Consider the following 17,196-nt stretch of genomic DNA (forward strand, 5'->3'; position numbering starts at 1 on the left):
AGGCCAAGGCACAGCTAGGCACCGGCGCCCCTTCATCTCCACTTCTGGAACCCAAGAAGTTCCGTCGTGAGGTCGCGTAAGGGGCGATGAACAAGCCTTCACAGCTAACACAGTAACAAAGAACAGTCGAAGCGGATCTGGTGCCTGTCGAGGTGAAACCTGTTCAGGCTGCTGCCGGTGCCTGCGCCATTCTCGTCTCACGTGTGTTCGTGTAGCAGCGCGTGCCTCTTCTCGACGGCCATTGAACTCACACGCGCTTTCACTATATGACCATCACCTTCACTTCATGGATACGAATCTCATCTATCAATCATCCCGTTGTTCCTTCCATCGCTTTTACAAATCAACTGCGTGTAGTTTGGTGCGGCAGTTGTACCTGTCTGCATTCTGATTTGTTCAGCTCGCCTGTGTCCCCCTTTTCCATCGTTCGCTTTCATCCCCAGCCAAATCCATCCCGTCGCTTCTCGACCACTACGACCGCAATGTCTATGGAGCTTCCACCTCTCCCAGTCCCCGTTTCTGACTTCCTTAGTTATGTCGACAAGAAACCCGAAACCCAGGCCGGTGTTGCTGAAGCCGTGGAACCCTTCAAGGCTTACGAAAGTAAATTGAGAGAGATATACGCCCAGCAACCTGATCACCCAGCTGCCCTTGCAAACCACCTGGTACCTGTCTTCAAAGACGCTCCTATCTCTGTCCGAGCAAGGGATCTCACACAGGAGTCTGATGCCGAGAAAGACAAATACCTTTTAGCACTTCCACGGGAGGCTCGCCGGACAGACGGTTCCCCTGCCACCACTCAAACCCTGAAAGATTTCAGGACCAACTTCAATCTTTTCTCCGAGTCTTCGTTGGTGGACCTAGACTGGAGTAATGTGGTTTGTGCGGGGAGTGCTGTTGTCACCTCTCTGCTGCCCGTCGGCGCTCCCCACAATGAATCCAAGGTAAGCCGCCACTCACAAGTCTTTTTGCGGGCCTCGTTCTAACATCCCTCTAGCGGGCGCTCAGAGCTTATTACCATGAGAAGCTCGCCCCTGCTTCCGATGTCGATCTATTCCTCTACGGTCTGAATGAGAAACAAGCTATCGAGAAGATCAGACAAATTGAGACCAAAATTCGGGACAGCATTCTGGCCGAGACGACAACCATTGTAAGCCTCCCTGAGCATATTTCAAATCGTTCTCAAGCATTCACGAGTGCTCGAAAATGTTGAAACATATCCGATACTGACCAGAAAACAGCGCACGAAGAATGCCATTACCATCGTCTCGGAATACCCCACCCGCCATGTCCAAATTGTGCTCCGCCTGTATAAGAGCATTTCTGAGATCCTTACTGGCTTCGACGTGGACTGCTCATGCGTTGCCTACGACGGCCGGCAAGTGTGGGCTTCTCCCAGAGCTCTAGCGGCCTTCATGACTCAAGTGAACACGATCGATCTCACCAGAAGATCTCCGTCTTACGAGAATCGGCTGTCCAAATACTCTCATCGCGGCTTCGAGGTGGGTTTTCCCACCATCGACCGCAGTCGAATTGACCCTACTATCTTCGAGAGATCTTTCTCGAGAGTACAGGGTTTGGCGAGACTGCTAGTTCTTGAAAAGTTGCCCCATCCCAATGACAGAGACACATATCTGGCAAAGCGTCGAGCAGAACGGGGCCGGCCAGCATTGCCATGGAATGCCCGAATTCGCCATGAACTCCCAGGAAATGTCAAAGATGCTCAGCCAGATGATGTGGCAGAATGGGTGGAAGAGGACGAAGTTTCAAACTACCACACTGTCACCATTCCATATGGCCCCAAATACAACGCCAAAAGGGTCGAGAAGCTTCTATTCACCAAGGACTTGCTCCTCAATGCTGAATGGAACAAACCCAAAGACAGAGAGACCCAGTTGCATCGACATCCGGCCTTCTTTGGATCCGTCAACGATGTCCTTCATGACTGCTGCGGATATTGCCCTGAGCCAACGACCGACGCAGACTTTGCTGCGCTTGAGGAAGAAGGCAAGATCTACATATCTGGAGATGTCACGTTCCTCAAAGATGATCCAGGCAGGCAGGCCATCGGCAGCTTTAATCCCATCACCGACAACGACTGGACGGAAATGGCGTATGTCGGCAATACTACGAGGTTGTGTCAAGCAATAGTCGACCTTGACCTGGATGCTGTCAGAGACTGGTTCTCTGCATCAGAAGTCGTTGACGTCAATCGTCGAGATCCCGCCGGTCGCACACCTCTACATCTTGCGGTTATGTGTTCCACTCCCGAAATTGTCCAGTGTCTGATTGAACATGGTGCTCGCCTCGTCTCGAGGCTATATAATGGTATGACCGCTCTACACCTTGCTGCTCACCGTGGCGAAGTGCAGATGGTGAAGGATATTCTTGACAAGAGCAACGCAAATGAGGAACAAGAAGCGCTCAAAGAAGACGCGCGAAAAGAAGCGCGAAGGAATGCTGCCAAAGATTCGCAAGAAGTTGACAACGATAAGCACGATCTTGGCGAGAGTGATTCCGCTGACTCTGAAGACTTCGAGGACGAGGACGAGGACGAAGATGAAGACGAAGAAGATGCCATGACCGAAGGGTCTTTTGTGAAAGTGGACCGCGTCTCCGAAACTCAAGACCCCGAAGACAAAGAAGGGCCCGATGTCTATGATGTCGATGTTCTCGCTTGGGATAGTCCACTCTCGCCCCTTCATCTGGCCATCCTTGGCGGACACATGGATGTGGTGAAGGTCCTCGTGGACAATTACGACGCCGACGTCCTGCTTCCTGTCAAGATTGTGGACGAATACAACCGAAAACACGCAAAGGCTGCAATTCTGACGATTTGTCTGGCGTTGGAGCTCCCACTACAGCAAGCCAATGAAACTGTCAAAGGCCTTCTTGCCCTCAGGGCGTCATGCACGCAAGCGTAAGTCTCAAGCCTCACATAACCCCTTTTCTGCAGCAGCAGATATGTTACATCCTATTTTCCATAGTCTTTGATACAAGTTAACAATTGTTGACAGCGATATGAATCACATCTCTGCACTCCACTATGCGGTCAACAGTGCAAAGACATTGATAGTTCAGACAATGCACTCTGCTGAGCCATCCAACTTTGCTAACGCTATCAATTTCATCGCCATCTCCGGCTTCTGGACTCAACCAACCGTCGATACACCTTTGCTGACGGCTATCCGCACCGGTAAACCAGAACTTGTCGAGGATCTGGTCCGTATGGGAGCCAAACCCCACATCGACTTCGAAACCTTTGCCCAAGCATACAAACGCAGCTTCGACAGAGCCTCGGACGATCCACAAGAAGTCAAAAAGGTTTTCCAGAAATATGTCGAACAGCCAGTCATTCTCGCCCTCAAGCACGAATTGGTCGACTTTGTAATTCAACTCATCGAAAAGGGCGAAGAAGTCAATGCGTTAACTACTAGCGCGTATCAATATCTGGAAGCTCCATATCGCTCCTGGGGCCCATCCCCGAAGTCCTTGCTGGATCTCGTTCGAGACCGGATTTCGTCACTTGAAGAATACTTATCTCCGGAACCTCGGAAGTTGGAGCAGCCAGCTGCACTAAAGAAAGATGATGAATACCTCAGCAGCTTTGAAGAGGGATCTTATTGTCATTGGACTGCTTTTCACGACCTACAGGACGCAAAGTCGATTCATCAGCGTCAAATGAGGCAGTACAAGGAAGAAGTTGAAACCAAGGATCGAAGCACAGAGGTTGGGAAGGAGGCGAAAGACGCGGCCATCAAGGCCACCATTGCGAAGCTCCGTGACCTTGAACGCAAGCTTGACAAGAAGGGTGCCAAAGCATTTTCCGATCTCTATCCAAAGGAAACCAGTGAAGAGCAGACACAGCAACGTCCCAACTACTATTTCGGCGCGAACAGCTTCAGCAACGACCCGTACGAAACGAAGATATCTTTCAAAGTGCCAGATCTGACATCAGAGAAGAAGGCCAAGTACATCGAGTTGTTCGAGGCTGTCTGGAAGGGCGACTTGGATACTGTCAAGTCAATATGTCTGACTGGCGCAAACCCACTACAGGTAGCGGTCATGGATCTACGCGGATTCAGTCCGTTCTCTATTGCAACCATTCGTGGCCACTACGAGCTGGCGCAGTTGATTGTTGAGATTGCGAAAATCCAGTATCAACCGAGCGACGAGTCAAAAACCTACCGATACGTCCTGGGTACAGACGAGGAATATGACGGAGACAGCGAATGCAGTGACAACAGCGACGGTACAGAGCACAGTGCTCGTGTGAGAGTTGTCGCTGAACTTGTGGATGAGACTTTCACGGTGAACGACGTTGCTGCGGTGGCCAACAATGTCAAGTCGAGAGTCTCGCCGACCGTTATGACCTCCTGGACCTGCCAGATCGCGCATGCACTTGAAAATGTCATGAATAAGCGACAAGTCAGACATGTCTTTGGAGGAATCCATGCACAAAATGTCTATATCAACGACCAGTCGAACCAGTCGTGGGCATGGTTTAATGCGGTATTTGAAAGAACGAGCCAAGTGAATCGTTGGTCTCTGATCCGATTTGCCATTTTCGTCAACAACATTGATCTTTTGAAATTCATCATCAAGGTTGGCAACACTCTCGCAGGCGAGAAAGACGAAGACGACTTGCACGTGATCACCATCTCCAAAGCCGATTTTGACCTGGCAGTTCGCTTGGGTAGGGTTGAGATAATAGGTGAAATGATCAAGTCTACTGGCTTTGGATTTCCTCTTCAGAAGGTGTTTCAAAAATCAGGAATTCAGCTCGACGAGAAGCCAAAATACTACCAGGGGCTCTCTGTTTACGGCAAAAAACGTCAAGATTGGGCTGAAGCTGGTCGTAGAGGTTACAACGTCAAACAGGTCGAGTCAGACGTGGGAGTTCCTCTTCTGGCTGCTACAATCGAAGGCAACCTGAAGACTACTGAATACTTCATGTCAGATACTCCCCTGCGACACTATCTAGAGTTCGCCGAGACCTTCAAGGAGGACAAACGCATCCAAGCTTTGGCCAAGGCGAAAGGAGGCATTCGCGGCACCCTCGACGCGTGGTTGTCGACGCGGAATAACCTTGCACTGCATATTGGTGTGTTGTCGCCTCCCAAGAAAGACGGAACTCAGCCGTGCTTTGACTTCCTGCTTGAGAAGATGACGAATGCACTCGAAGTCCGATCTAGCGACGGGAAAACACCGCTCCATCTTGCTTTCGAAATCGGAAGATACTATGCCGCGAAGAAGTTGATCGCGGTAGGCGCAAAGCAAGTCACCAAGGACAATCTGGGACGCAACATTCTTCATACCGTCCTTGGCACCATCCCAACTGACAATCCCGCCTTACTTGACTCAGTCTTGAAAATTCTGGACCAGAACATCGTCGCGGCGTTGCTCCATGAACGCTGTAGTAGTGTTGTGTCTACGGGTAACACGCCTTTGGCGTTGTTCCTCGGCCGCATCACCGATGGTGGATGGGAAGAAAGTCTCAAGCTCATTCTAGCTCTCTCAGGCGGTAAAGACCTCGAAAAGATGGATGGAGCAGGAGACTATCCATTGCATTCCGTCGTGCGACGAGGCCACCAGGAACTAGTCAAATTCATCGTGGAGTACAGACCAGGATTGCTTTACTGGGAGAACGCCACAGGAATGACTGTATGTGATGTGGTGACCACCGCGTATCTGCAATATCAAATCGACAATCCGCCAAAATTGGACAATACTAGCGAGCGAAGCATCAAAGATGTTCTTGCTCACAAATTTCTGGAGGATTCTGAGTCCGATTCGGGCAAGGACGAAATCCCAGACGCTGCTGGACGCAGCCGCCAATGGCAGATGTACCGCCTCATTGACTCCCTCATGGTCAAATACCCAGCGAAGCGCAAATTGGTGGCACTCCACGATGCCAATGAGGTGGCGAAGCGCCTGGCACTGCAACAGCAGAAACAGAACGAGGCAAACCGTCGCCGTGAAAGACTCGGAATGAACGCCAGAAATTGGAGGTATCGAGAACACTCCCAAGACGCCGGCGATGCTGGCGAAGCAGACAATGGGCGGGACGAAGTGGCGCAGTATCTGAATCAGGCGAAGAACTTTACAAAGTGGGACGAGATGGTTTGGAGAAAGGTGGAGGCGAAAGAGATGACAGGTTGGGGCGGTCAGGACATCGAGATGGAGTACCGCCGTCGTGGGAGTGATGCGAGTGTTTTTGACGAGACGCAGGCGTAAACCTTGACTTTGGGCACCCTAACGACTGGGTGAACCTGCTCAACGCTGACTTGGTGTGGTTGAATCAGAGGGAGCGCCAAAGACAAAGAAACTTCGCCCTAGATGGAATAGGGGAGATTGATGGCGCATTGTCGACCGTGGCCGGGCCCGATCGCGCTGCATACATATATTGCCTTTATTCAATTCTCGCTGTCTCGCTATCTCCCCTTCTTCCCACCTCCTGCCTTGCCCTTCCCCTTCCCACCACCACCTTTACCTCCTCCCCCGCCGCCACCTCCAGCACTCCCACCTCCCAACGCACCGCCCAGCCCTCCACTCTGGACAATCCGACACCCCTTGACGGGCAAGGCCCCGACGATTTCTTCGAGCCTCCACTCCTTCAACAGGTCCATCTCGCGCCTCCAGACCTTCTCCTTTTCGCGATTCTGTTCGTCCACAACCTTGGGGCCCCTCGTGGCGAGCGAGGTCCAGAACCCCAGGATCTCGCGGACCACTTTGCCCTTCTTAACGTTGCCGGGCTGTAACTTGATCTTGTACTTCTGACGGGCCAGGGCCGTCCAGGGCGCCACAACGGGGATGGCTGCGAGGAGCTCGTCGCCCGGTTCCGGCATGGGCACCAGCCGGTCTATATCCAGCAGTTCGCGCCGCTCCTGTTCCAGCTGCTCCTTGCTCAATTCGTCATCTTCGTCCAAGTCGGCCCCTTCTCCGCCATTTGCACCGCTGGCGGCCGCCTTCTCGAGCCTGTCGCGACGGAGGCGTTCCCTCTCCGCCGCCTTTGAGTGTTGTGCTCTGCGTCGTTCCTTGTCTGCTTGAGCCTTGGCTTCGCGCACGGCCTTTTCCGCTTCGGCTGCTTCTTTGCGTTCTTGTGAGCGATTGGACCCGAGGAGTTGCATGGCTAGAGCGCGGTCTTCCTCGTCTTGGTCGGCATATTTCTTTTGGGCGCGCTTGAGTTTGGTGCGCTTCCCGCGGGCGAGCTGTGCAGGTTTGGACTTCGCCATGGCTTGGGATGCGGATGCCGGTGTGGACGCCCGCGTAGATGGCTGCGTAGCTGGAGTGTCGTCGGACTCTTCTCCTTGTGACGCTTCGTCTGAGTGCTGCTCTTTTGTCTCATCCTCGATTCCGACCGATAGCTTGTCCTCCTCGTCGTCATCATCCTTAGTATCCTGGCAGGATTGAGCAAGATTGGCCTGCAGAGGGTTCGACCTTTCTTCCTCCGCCTCTGAAGTATCCGTGGAGTCACGGTCGTCAGCGTCGCCATCAACATTGCCTGGCAGTTCGGGCACCTCATTTAAGGCTGCTCCGTGATCATCGTCCTCCTCTTCTTCCACAGCGGCATCGGCAGCATCTTCAACATCCGGTACAGCTTGTCCTTGATCGGGACCGACCTCTTCTGAAACGTCTTGTTTTCCGGTAGAAAACCCTCTCACGTCGTTGGCTAATGCTTCCGCCTCGCCCGGAAGCATGCTCTCTGTCCTGTCCAACCGGTGCTTGCCATGATTGACTCTGCTTTCCTCGCTAATCAACCACAGAACGCCAAATCCAAGGAGCAACTGACTCGGCGTTAACTGAATCTTGCGGCCCCGGATGACGAATCCGCCAGCAGTAAGATACTCGCCCGTTGGAGCTGTCTTGCTCACCTGGTCCGCGTTGACCCACCAGGCCCCCATCAACGCCTTCGAGTCCCATGCACTGCTGGTGCAGACGGTCAATGTACCAGCTTGAGAAAGAGTGGAAGGAGGAATCGGCGCATCTGGGGTCCGCGGGTTGTTCTTCACAATCACACTCGAGGCCCCTTGCAAGTCGGCGTGTACATAGACGTCGCCCTTCTTCAGGTATCTCCTGTAGAGAAGCTCGTTCTGCTGGGCGTCTTTGCCTCCAATGACAAGATAACCGTCACTCGAGATGAAGTACAAGAATTTTTCGAACCAGAACTGCTTCCTTGCCGGTCTCAGGACCGCCTTCTCTTGCTTCAAGCCTTTCTTGAGATCTGCTTCTATCTTCTGCTCGGCAGACTTGAGCGCCTTTGAGGATGCCTCCACAGTCTTTTTCTCTTTGACGGCTGCAGATTTCTTCTGGTCGTGGTACAGGCGTGCGTTGGCCCAAGGTGACAGCGCAAGGTCAATATCAATCGCCAGTCGTTTATCTGTCGAGGATCCACCTTTGCCTCGAGTCCCCTGGTCTTCCTCGTCGGATTCGGCCTCGTCATCAGTTTCATCTTCTTCATCACTCTCGTAGCCCTCGTCGAAGCTGGGTTCGTCAAGCAGGAGAGTTACCGTGTTCTCCTCCAGCTTGAGGGGAAGTTTGACCATCTGAGCCACAACATTACCTCGCTTCTGCTCGTTTTCGATGAGCTTCCCAATATCTATCCAATCCATGCCTTGCGCGATCAGACCGTTGACCGCAGCACAAGCTTCCTCCACGCGGTGAATGTTCGCTTCGATGGCTTGAGCCTTCCGGACATGCAATTCCTGCACCTGCTGAAGGCCTGCCAATCTCTTTTCGTGCTCATCTTTCGCAACTTGCAATTTCCGCTTCGCGATTTCTTCTCGCTCCGTCAGTCGGGATTCCAGCTTCTGAGATTCGATGGACGAATAGAACTCGTCTACCGTACGATTGAAGCCGTCGAACTCGAGAATATGAACGCCGGGCTTGTTTTGAAACTGGATTGGCCGAAATGGATGGAAATCGTCATAGAGAACGGACTCCCTGGTCGTTTCTTGTGCGCCTGAGGGCTCCGTCTCGCCTGGCGGAGGGGACTTTTGCTTCGCGATAATGTACCCTTTCGATTGTCCGGTTCCCAGGGACTTGAAGATCTCGTCTGCGGTCTGCAATGCGGTCATGACTGTCCGTAGAGACTTTGAGTCTCCTAGAACATCGTCTGCTTTTAACGTCGGATCGACGCCCGTTTCTCTAAATGCATGCTCGAGCAAGTGCTGAGGAAATTCGGGAAAGCCGGCACTCAGAGCTTTTCCCAGATCATCGACACCCTTTGCTCGTTTCGCTTTCTTGCCGCCCACCTCTTTTGCAGCTTTCGAGCGTTCAACCGCCTTCTGGAGAACTTCTCTGACTCGTTCTTCTGATATGGGAGGTACGCCATGGAAGTTCTGTTTTGGCTCAAGTTTGTACTTGCCCCCCAATTTGACATCCACGTCTGCATCTCCTTCATTGACCTGTCGCTGCAGGGCGAGAACATTGAGATCCGCATCTGTGACGATGATGTTTCCCGCAGCAAAGAATTCCAAGAACAAGCGATACAGTCCGTCGCTGAAGGAGATCTCTATCACTCGGTCGGTGCCGACCTGGGAGATACCGGTGACACGCTTGCTCTTGAGGTAGTGGCGTAGTCTGCTAACGAAGGCGGAGGGCTGAGTGGCTGCGGTTCGCGAGAAGGAGGTCAGGTGGCAGCGGAAGCCGGAGTCAAGGAGAAGTTGTTCTCGTCTTCCGGGTTTTGCGAATTTGAACAGGAAGATTCGACTGGAGAGATCGTAGACGTTTGAGAGGCGGAGGCCGGTGAGGGAAGTTGATAATTCATTCGCAATGACCTACGTTACAACAACGGAGTCAGTTGCTGCTTGCCGGCGCATGCGGGGCATTGGCCAGATACAGACCTTAACGTCAAGGGACGAGAAGCGTTGTTTCATGATGGTACCTCTTTAGAAGTCTAAGGAATATTTAACGAGGGACAAGAGGCAATGCAGAGGCTCAACAGAGGGCGCAACTTAGCATGAGGAATTGGAGAGGGTGACTCTTTTCGATGGGAAATATTTCAGCGTCCAAATGACGTCGATTTGCGTCGGTAATTCATTGCGGCAAGGCTGCGCCCCCAATAAGGCTGTTATTGCCCCCCTCCCCCGAGTCTTCCAAAGGACCACCAGGCCTCAGGTCTTTGACTTTTATGGTCATAATGCTCATTGTCCCCCTCTCCGCCTCATAACGCCGTGCGATAACAACCTCGTTGTATTTCTCAAGTCCAGGCCATGTCCATGACTTTGGCCGATCACCTCCCTTCCCGCCGTTCATGGAAATCACAAGTTTCTTCGTACGAACTCCATTCCCTGCTTCTTGCCGAATTCCCAGAGATTCTGTATCCCTTGTTCGCTTAGATCGATGTTCTTCATGTTCGGTGCATCCTGTGCAGGAGCTTTCGACACTCTGGATGCCACCATCACTGGGTCCGTCTCCAATACTATGCCATCGTCGACAATTTCGTCAATAGCCAAAGTTACCAGATCATAGTTCTCCATGATTGTGCGCTTGTCTGTCGAGTTCCTATAATCACCCTAGTCAGTTGCTGCTGTGGGCGGCGGTGGTTTGACGAACTTTAATAATATGCTCAACGTGTCCCTCAATGCCAATACAACATTATACAACAGAATCTCATTCTCCTCTGCGGCGCCTACCACGTAGAGCATGACATCGCTCTCCATCTTGAACACCACGACTTTGTTGTCGTAAAGAATCACATCGGAGGTTTGCTTTGATGTCTTCTCAAGTAGTCCCTTTTCAAAAGCTTTCTGTTCTTTCAGGTGTGGGTACGGTTGTGATTGCGGAGGGTGTTGTGGTGCAGCTGAAGCATGGGGAGGATAGTAGTATTTGGCAAACAGTCTGAAGGAATCGGGAGACGAGTCGGTGGAGAGTATGAGGATGGCGACGACGCTGTGGAGGGACATGCTAGGTGCCATGGCTAATGAGCGCCCTCTTACGAGGATTGTCAAATGGATACCTTGGGGTGAGGAGTTCTGGCAGCAAAGTCGAGAAATCGGGTTCGATATCCTAATTAATTGAACAATTAATTGAACTGGCCTCAACTGCGCATAAACATCGGAGTCGGCATAAACTGCACTTCAGATGCAGAAGCGCGACCGTATTGACACACCGGTGAACCATAAAGCCGCTATGCGTAGTATGGTGCAGCCTCGCCGCCCTAAGGACAATTTTCCGACTCACGTTCAATTTGTTCTCACACTCGTATTAAAACAAAACCGAAAAGCTTCAGACCCAAGGAAGCAGCGAGAGCAGTCAAGTAATCATACACGACCAGGATGGGTAAATCCTCCAAAGACAAAAGAGACGCTTACTACCGCCTGGCCAAAGAACAAAACTGGCGTGCCCGATCTGCCTTCAAGCTCATCCAGATCGACGAACAATTCGACCTGTTCTCCTACAACGAACCTGAGAAATGCACCAGGGTAGTGGACCTCTGCGCTGCCCCGGGGTCGTGGAGCCAGGTTCTTTCGAGAGTACTGATCAAAGGTGAGAGTTTTGGGCGGAGAGCCTGGGTTGAGAAGATGGAACGATTCCAGCGCACAGAAGACCAAAGGCAAAAGGAGAGTCTCGGAGAGGACATGTCTTCCCTCGAAATCAGCTCAACAAGCGGTGAATTGAAACCTCGAGCAAACGTCAAGATTGTTGCCATTGACCTCCAACCCATGGCGCCCCTCGAAGGCATAACCCAACTCAAAGCCGACATTACTCACCCTTCCACCGTTCCACTCCTGCTGAGGGCGATCGATCCGGACTTTTCGCCTCAGAACACAACTCACCTAATCGACCTTGTGATAAGCGACGGTGCTCCCGACGTCACGGGTCTCCACTCGCTCGACATCTACGTCCAGTCTCAACTGCTCTACTCCGCGCTCACGCTTGCCACAAAAGTCCTACGGCGAGGCGGGAAATTTGTGGCCAAGATCTTCAGAGGCAGAGACGTTGACCTTATTTACGCACAGTTGAGAATCTTGTTCGAGAAGGTGAGTGTGGCGAAACCGCGGGCCAGTCGGGCGAGTAGTATCGAGGCGTTTGTGGTCTGTGAAGGCTACAACCCTGTGATGGTGAGACGAGAAGACGGAACGGAAGTGCTATGGACCCCAGAAATTGAGGTGGAGGATGGAATGCGAAGTTCGGGGCCTGAAGCTGCATCGATGCCTCCATCAACCTCGCGCGACCAGGAGCAAGAGCCTAACCCTGAAGACTTTGTTGCTGAAACCACAGACCAGGCCGATGATTCTTCGGGGGTAGAAACACGGTCATCTCTGGGAAACGTGCATACCCAACCCCAAACACGCACTCAAAGCCGCCACCTCCGCGACGATGGCATTGTTGAACTCCGATTCCCTTCCGTTGAAGACGCTGACCCTCGGAGACATATTGCTCCATTTTTGGCCTGTGGTGACCTGTCAGCCTGGGACAGCGACGCGACCTACAAGCTGCCGGAGGGTCACGTGTCACTGGATCCGGTGCAGCCTCCAACAGCACCACCCTATAAGTTGGCGATCGAAAAGCGGAGGATGGAGGGAGGGATGTATGGGAAGACGAAACACAAATGATCAACAATCAACAGAACCGACAGCAGCAGTGCCGGTTGATAGCTCCGCATTGTGTAGGCTATATCGCCCTTGGCTAAGATTTCATTCAGATTTCTGGGGGTAAGCCGGGATCGGTAGCCGTCGATTCATTCGTCGATGTGACCGGTCCTTGGTATCCTCCTCTTGAGGGGTGTATGCCACAGCCTCGCGGTTGCGTGATGGGTAAGCTCGACGCTAATCGCTAAACGCTGCGACTACAGCCACGGCCACGATGCTCTGAGTCCTCCGAATCAACAGTTTTACAATAATCGGCAGTTAAAGGAACGTCCGACGTGGAATGACGTTACAAAGCCGAGACTCAAGAGAAGCGGGAAGCCTCTTGGAAATCGCATTGGAAAACTCACCAGTCGTTGGTACCAGTAAGAGCAAACCTCTGTCAAATCAAGGACAAGACTAGGGATAGGCTGCCTGCTCAAACATCTTCCAGGTGAAGAAACAATCTATCTGGTTGAAGATACCGCAAATAAGTTTTCGACGGCCTGGGCGTCAAGGAGCGAATCGAGACAGACAATCCACGAGAAGAGGATACCGGATTACTACTAAGAACCTTACTTTTCATTCGTCATATCGGATTCTTTTCATGGTCGTCGTCAAACTTTCCCGTCCCAAAATTCAGAATGCAGGGTCATCCAGGAGACGGCGTTCCTCCAAGGTCAACAAATCCGTCTCGTCAAGACGTATACAGCCAAATACCAATCCACACTATTCATGGAGAAAAGCTTCGCTTGCTCGAACGTGCCACAAGAAAAGGAGCCAATGCCGCCACTATCTCTTCCCAACTATTGGCAGCCGGACGTCGATCATCGACCCTGCGCTCTCTGGTAGAACACGATGTACGCCTCCCCGTTCTGCAACCTGTCCCTCGGGCTTAATTTCATCGGGTCCAAATCAACATGCCTCTCGTCATCGAATTTCCTCCACACCCCCCGCCCCTGATCCTTCACAATGGAGATATAATGTCCTCCATCACCGCTGTTTCCTAGGTGTCTTAGAACCCCGTATGCATCATACGTGTAGGGTGGTGTCGTTGCAAGCTCCATATTCAGACGCCCGTCCTGGTCCGGTAGCGCGGGAGATCGCGGGATCACAAAATCATCCATGCCTAGATTGTGCAATGGGAATTCGATCGGGGTGTGGATTTTCTTGGCCTTTTCGTGCTTTGATGCGGCGAATCGTTTGAAATGTATCACCAGAAACTGCGGTAGGCGAGTAAGGATGATTTGCTTGGTGGCTTCACGCTCACACTTGCAATATGGACATCGCCAAAGCTCCGACAGTTTCTCCTCTCGACAATATGAGGAAAGACAATCATAGATGTGGCCCGCACGATCTCGAGGGATTTCTACGCTGATGCTGTAGAATGCTTCATATGTAGTCGAAGTGCGTTTGCAAGTGAGACAACGCAGGCGCGAGGCATGTTGACCGGCAAACAAAGAAGACATGTAACTATGGTCTCTGTGCTCGTAGCGTTTCCACTCGATTGGACTGGCTCGTGCAATCTCCATCCTCTCTCTTTGCATTTCCTCTGCCGTTGTCAAAGGCCGAAGAGGCGTCCGTTCCCAGTTGACATTGAGATCCTCGTGGAGGCAGTCGACCAGGAAGTCGAAGAATTCTTTTGCGTCTTGCTGTCGGTCGATCACCCATTCTCGGTTCATACGGCCACAGAAGTTTCGGAAAGTTGACGGTTTAATCACCTCATTATCTCCCTGCCAGACTGCTTGGATCAAGTTGGCATAGAGTTTGGGCATGATGCCATTACTACCCTTCCAGTTGCGCTGTACATACCCCTCATAGAGCCGATCGTTGAAGAAGTTTGACAGGGGAATAGTCGCAGACAGACATTGCAGAGTGGAATTCATGTAACAGGTTACCCCGAAATTCGTCAGGCCGGTCTTGGGTAGCCGTCTGCGAAGGGATGTTACGGTTGAATAAAGAGGTGGCCGAGTGGCGGACGTCACCCTAGCCAGCGCTGGTTGGGGCGCATTGATATCCGAGTGGCCCGAATAACTCGGCCTCGGTATGGCGGGAGCAGGCCTTGCCGGTACTTGGGGAACGGGAGGTGGTGCAATTTGAGGAACAAAGGCGGCGTGATGAGAGGGAACAGGTCGTCTAGCAGGCATAACCATGGACTCCTGCTGTTGAATTGATGGAAACCGCCGCAAGAATGTCTCATAGTCGGGAATGAATGGCGACGGAGGCTCGGGCTCTTCCTCCACCACCGAATATTCCTCATCGCTTGCGGTGTCGTGTTTCTCGATCGGGGTCACTTCTTCCTGCATAGCCTGCTGACGCCACGCCTCTTGCTCGCTCTCATCCAGAAATTTGTGGTCACGAAGACGCCTGTTCCGGACCTCATAACGAGAATTGGCAGAAACCATGCGCTGTCGTGCGATAGGTCTACCAGGACCGACGGGCCTTTGGCGTGTGATACCCAATGTGGCAGCAGTTCGTGACCGCGCAAGTGATTGAACTCCCATATAATCTACCCAAGCATCAAGCCCGCCGGCCAGTAACGCAGGCGGTCGGCCGTCCTTGAGGGGCTTCGTGTCGTTGAATTCGTACAATGTATCATAGAGTGCTCTTAATGCCGGAGCCTTAGTCATTGTGGGTGGACCCTTAAGGTAGGAGACGTCGCTTGTGTACTGGTCATAATAAACAACCACATCAAATTCATCTCTGCGAGAAAAATGTGACTGTTCATTATCCGGCGCCAGTACGAGTCGGTCCTCTAGTTCCTCTGCCGAGACACCCTCCTTCAAAGAGATCGGTTCAATACAAATAATCGATGTAGACATGATGTGCCCATCATCGAACAAAGCCCTCTCTCTGATGTCAATAAGTAAAACGTTGTATCTCCTCATGTAGTCCTGAAGAGTCGCGGCATCGATCGACGTTTGATGAGGGAGATCACTCGAGCTGTTTTTAGGGGGGATGGCAGAATTGACTCCATTGGGAGTAGTTGGTCGGTACGGGGCAGAGAGCTCGTCGCGAGTCCTTTGCAGGTGCAATGAGGCTGTGGATGAATTCTGCGATTGATTGTAGTAAGTCTGCTTCCTCTCCGAGGGCGGACGGCCCACTTCAGCCGAAAGTCGATGGTTGTTTGCATGGAAATTGGCCGTCGTCGTGTTAATCGGGCTGTAAGTAGGACTAGGAGGCTTTGGCAAGGCCATGGAAGTCTCAATGGGGACCTTGGGCGGTGCAGCTGGCACTTTTGGTGGGACGATAGGTCCATTGCTGAAAGCAGGAATCGCTCGGGATGCGCTGGTTCGCGAGGTCGACGCATCGTTGGAATGTGATTGTGAGTTATATCCTGCTCCATGCTGGAAATCCCCCGCTTTAGGCATGAACAATAAGTTCGAGTGTTCCGTTGCATTTCCCGGGCCCCTGAGCTTCGCGAATCGCTGGGTCAGATCGTTGGCCGCTTCTGTCAAAGGTCGACCTTGCAAATTCTCGGGTTTGGGTTTGCTTGAAGGACGTGCCCGGGGGATTCGGAGGGAATCAGGTAGCTCTGCAGATGAATTTGGCGAAGTCGAACGCAGAGGGGCATCGTTGCTGCCAGAAGAGGTTGGTCGGCCAGGAATCAAATTTTGAGGGATACCAAACCCTGTAGAGTAGACTGGTTTTCTAGGCATTGTGCGAGACTGTGGTTGAGTCCCATAACGGGCGTTGTTATCCTCAATCAGGGCTTTGATCCGAGTCATCTCTCCCTCCATCTCTACCAGTCTCTGAAGAGCAGCCTTGTACTTTGCTCGCCACACTGGGTTGTTATCCCAGAATCCGAACTCCTTGTGTCTTGGAATGTGATTAACTGCTATTTCATATGCCCGCATATAACTCTTGTAGGCCAAATCGTGACGGCCAAAGTCGACCGAGCTTTTTGCCACAGTGGTGGAACTTTCGACTTCGTGCAGATACTGAGGGAGCGAACCGTCTACTTGGAAGGAAGTAGTGGCATCTTGAATGATGTCCTTGATGTGAGCGTAGACTTTTCCAGCGCCCGAGCCGGGGCCTGGGGCGAAATCTCGTGGATCGGTCCAACTGCTTCGAGCGCTGGCCGAGGTGGAAGTGGTATGGGAGGATACGGAGGATGAGGATGCATACACCGCCATGGCGATATGAGTGTCGCTCCTACCGCAGTATCATTGCGCGCTGGACCAGTGGCAAGACCTTCCGTCTGAGTGGCAGGCTTCTAAAATTAATTCCTTGACCTTGGGCGTTTATGATTGATCAAGCAGAGCATGTGAGCGTCAGACTTGATTGCTGGAGACCGAAGAAGGAGGCTGGAAATTCCGGAGATGTCGAGTCGAGAATGACATTAGTTGGCTCGAGGGTAATAGGGTGTTGAACAGCTGAAAGTCACTGGAAAGTTGTTCAGTATGGGAAACGGAGTTTCGAGCCAGATGCGTGACGCTCTGTAAGTGCCTGGGGCCGCAGGCCGAGAACGAGATAGATGGGGAAATGCCCGTCTGCGAAGTGCCCACCGATGACACAGCGGGCGAGGCTGAGGCCACCAGAGGCCAGAGGCAAGGCTAACTAACGGATTAGTTTATGGACCGTTGCTGGTGGGCGCTCAGTGGCTGGTGCATGCGCATGTGGC

At 52.3% G+C, this 17,196-nt stretch overlaps 5 protein-coding genes across 5 annotated transcripts; 2 read left to right on the forward strand and 3 right to left on the reverse strand.

Moving 5' to 3' along the window:
- Positions 1–205: 205 nt before the first annotated feature.
- Positions 206–6,415, forward strand: PV07_12462 (uncharacterized protein). The gene is made up of 4 exons (XM_016399989.1): positions 206–944; positions 998–1,150; positions 1,242–2,920; positions 3,018–6,415. Exons 1-4 carry the CDS (start codon positions 267–269, stop codon positions 6,235–6,237), a joined length of 5,730 nt encoding a protein of 1,909 aa, XP_016242357.1. The 5' UTR covers positions 206–266; the 3' UTR covers positions 6,238–6,415.
- A 19-nt stretch (positions 6,416–6,434) lies between these two features.
- Positions 6,435–9,960, reverse strand: PV07_12463 (uncharacterized protein; the record flags this gene model as incomplete). Its single annotated transcript, XM_016399990.1, has 2 exons — positions 9,846–9,960; positions 6,435–9,779 (listed from the first exon to the last, which is right to left on the reverse strand). The coding sequence occupies exons 1-2, from the start codon at positions 9,876–9,878 to the stop codon at positions 6,435–6,437; spliced, it is 3,378 nt and encodes a 1,125-aa protein (XP_016242358.1). The 5' UTR covers positions 9,879–9,960.
- PV07_12464 (uncharacterized protein) lies at positions 9,944–11,008 on the reverse strand. The gene is made up of 2 exons (XM_016399991.1): positions 10,558–11,008; positions 9,944–10,506 (listed from the first exon to the last, which is right to left on the reverse strand). Exons 1-2 carry the CDS (start codon positions 10,917–10,919, stop codon positions 10,263–10,265), a joined length of 606 nt encoding a protein of 201 aa, XP_016242359.1. The 5' UTR covers positions 10,920–11,008; the 3' UTR covers positions 9,944–10,262.
- A 206-nt stretch (positions 11,009–11,214) lies between these two features.
- Positions 11,215–12,671, forward strand: PV07_12465 (uncharacterized protein). Its single transcript, XM_016399992.1, has one exon. It carries the CDS (start codon positions 11,280–11,282, stop codon positions 12,558–12,560), a length of 1,281 nt encoding a protein of 426 aa, XP_016242360.1. The 5' UTR covers positions 11,215–11,279; the 3' UTR covers positions 12,561–12,671.
- A 456-nt stretch (positions 12,672–13,127) lies between these two features.
- Positions 13,128–17,060, reverse strand: PV07_12466 (uncharacterized protein). Its single transcript, XM_016399993.1, has one exon. The coding sequence runs from the start codon at positions 16,706–16,708 to the stop codon at positions 13,400–13,402; it is 3,309 nt and encodes a 1,102-aa protein (XP_016242361.1). The 5' UTR covers positions 16,709–17,060; the 3' UTR covers positions 13,128–13,399.
- Between the last annotated feature and the right edge of the window lie 136 nt (positions 17,061–17,196).

Source organism: Cladophialophora immunda (assembly GCF_000835495.1).
Source record: "Cladophialophora immunda strain CBS 83496 unplaced genomic scaffold supercont1.9, whole genome shotgun sequence".
Taxonomy (NCBI): Eukaryota; Fungi; Ascomycota; class Eurotiomycetes; order Chaetothyriales; family Herpotrichiellaceae; genus Cladophialophora; species Cladophialophora immunda.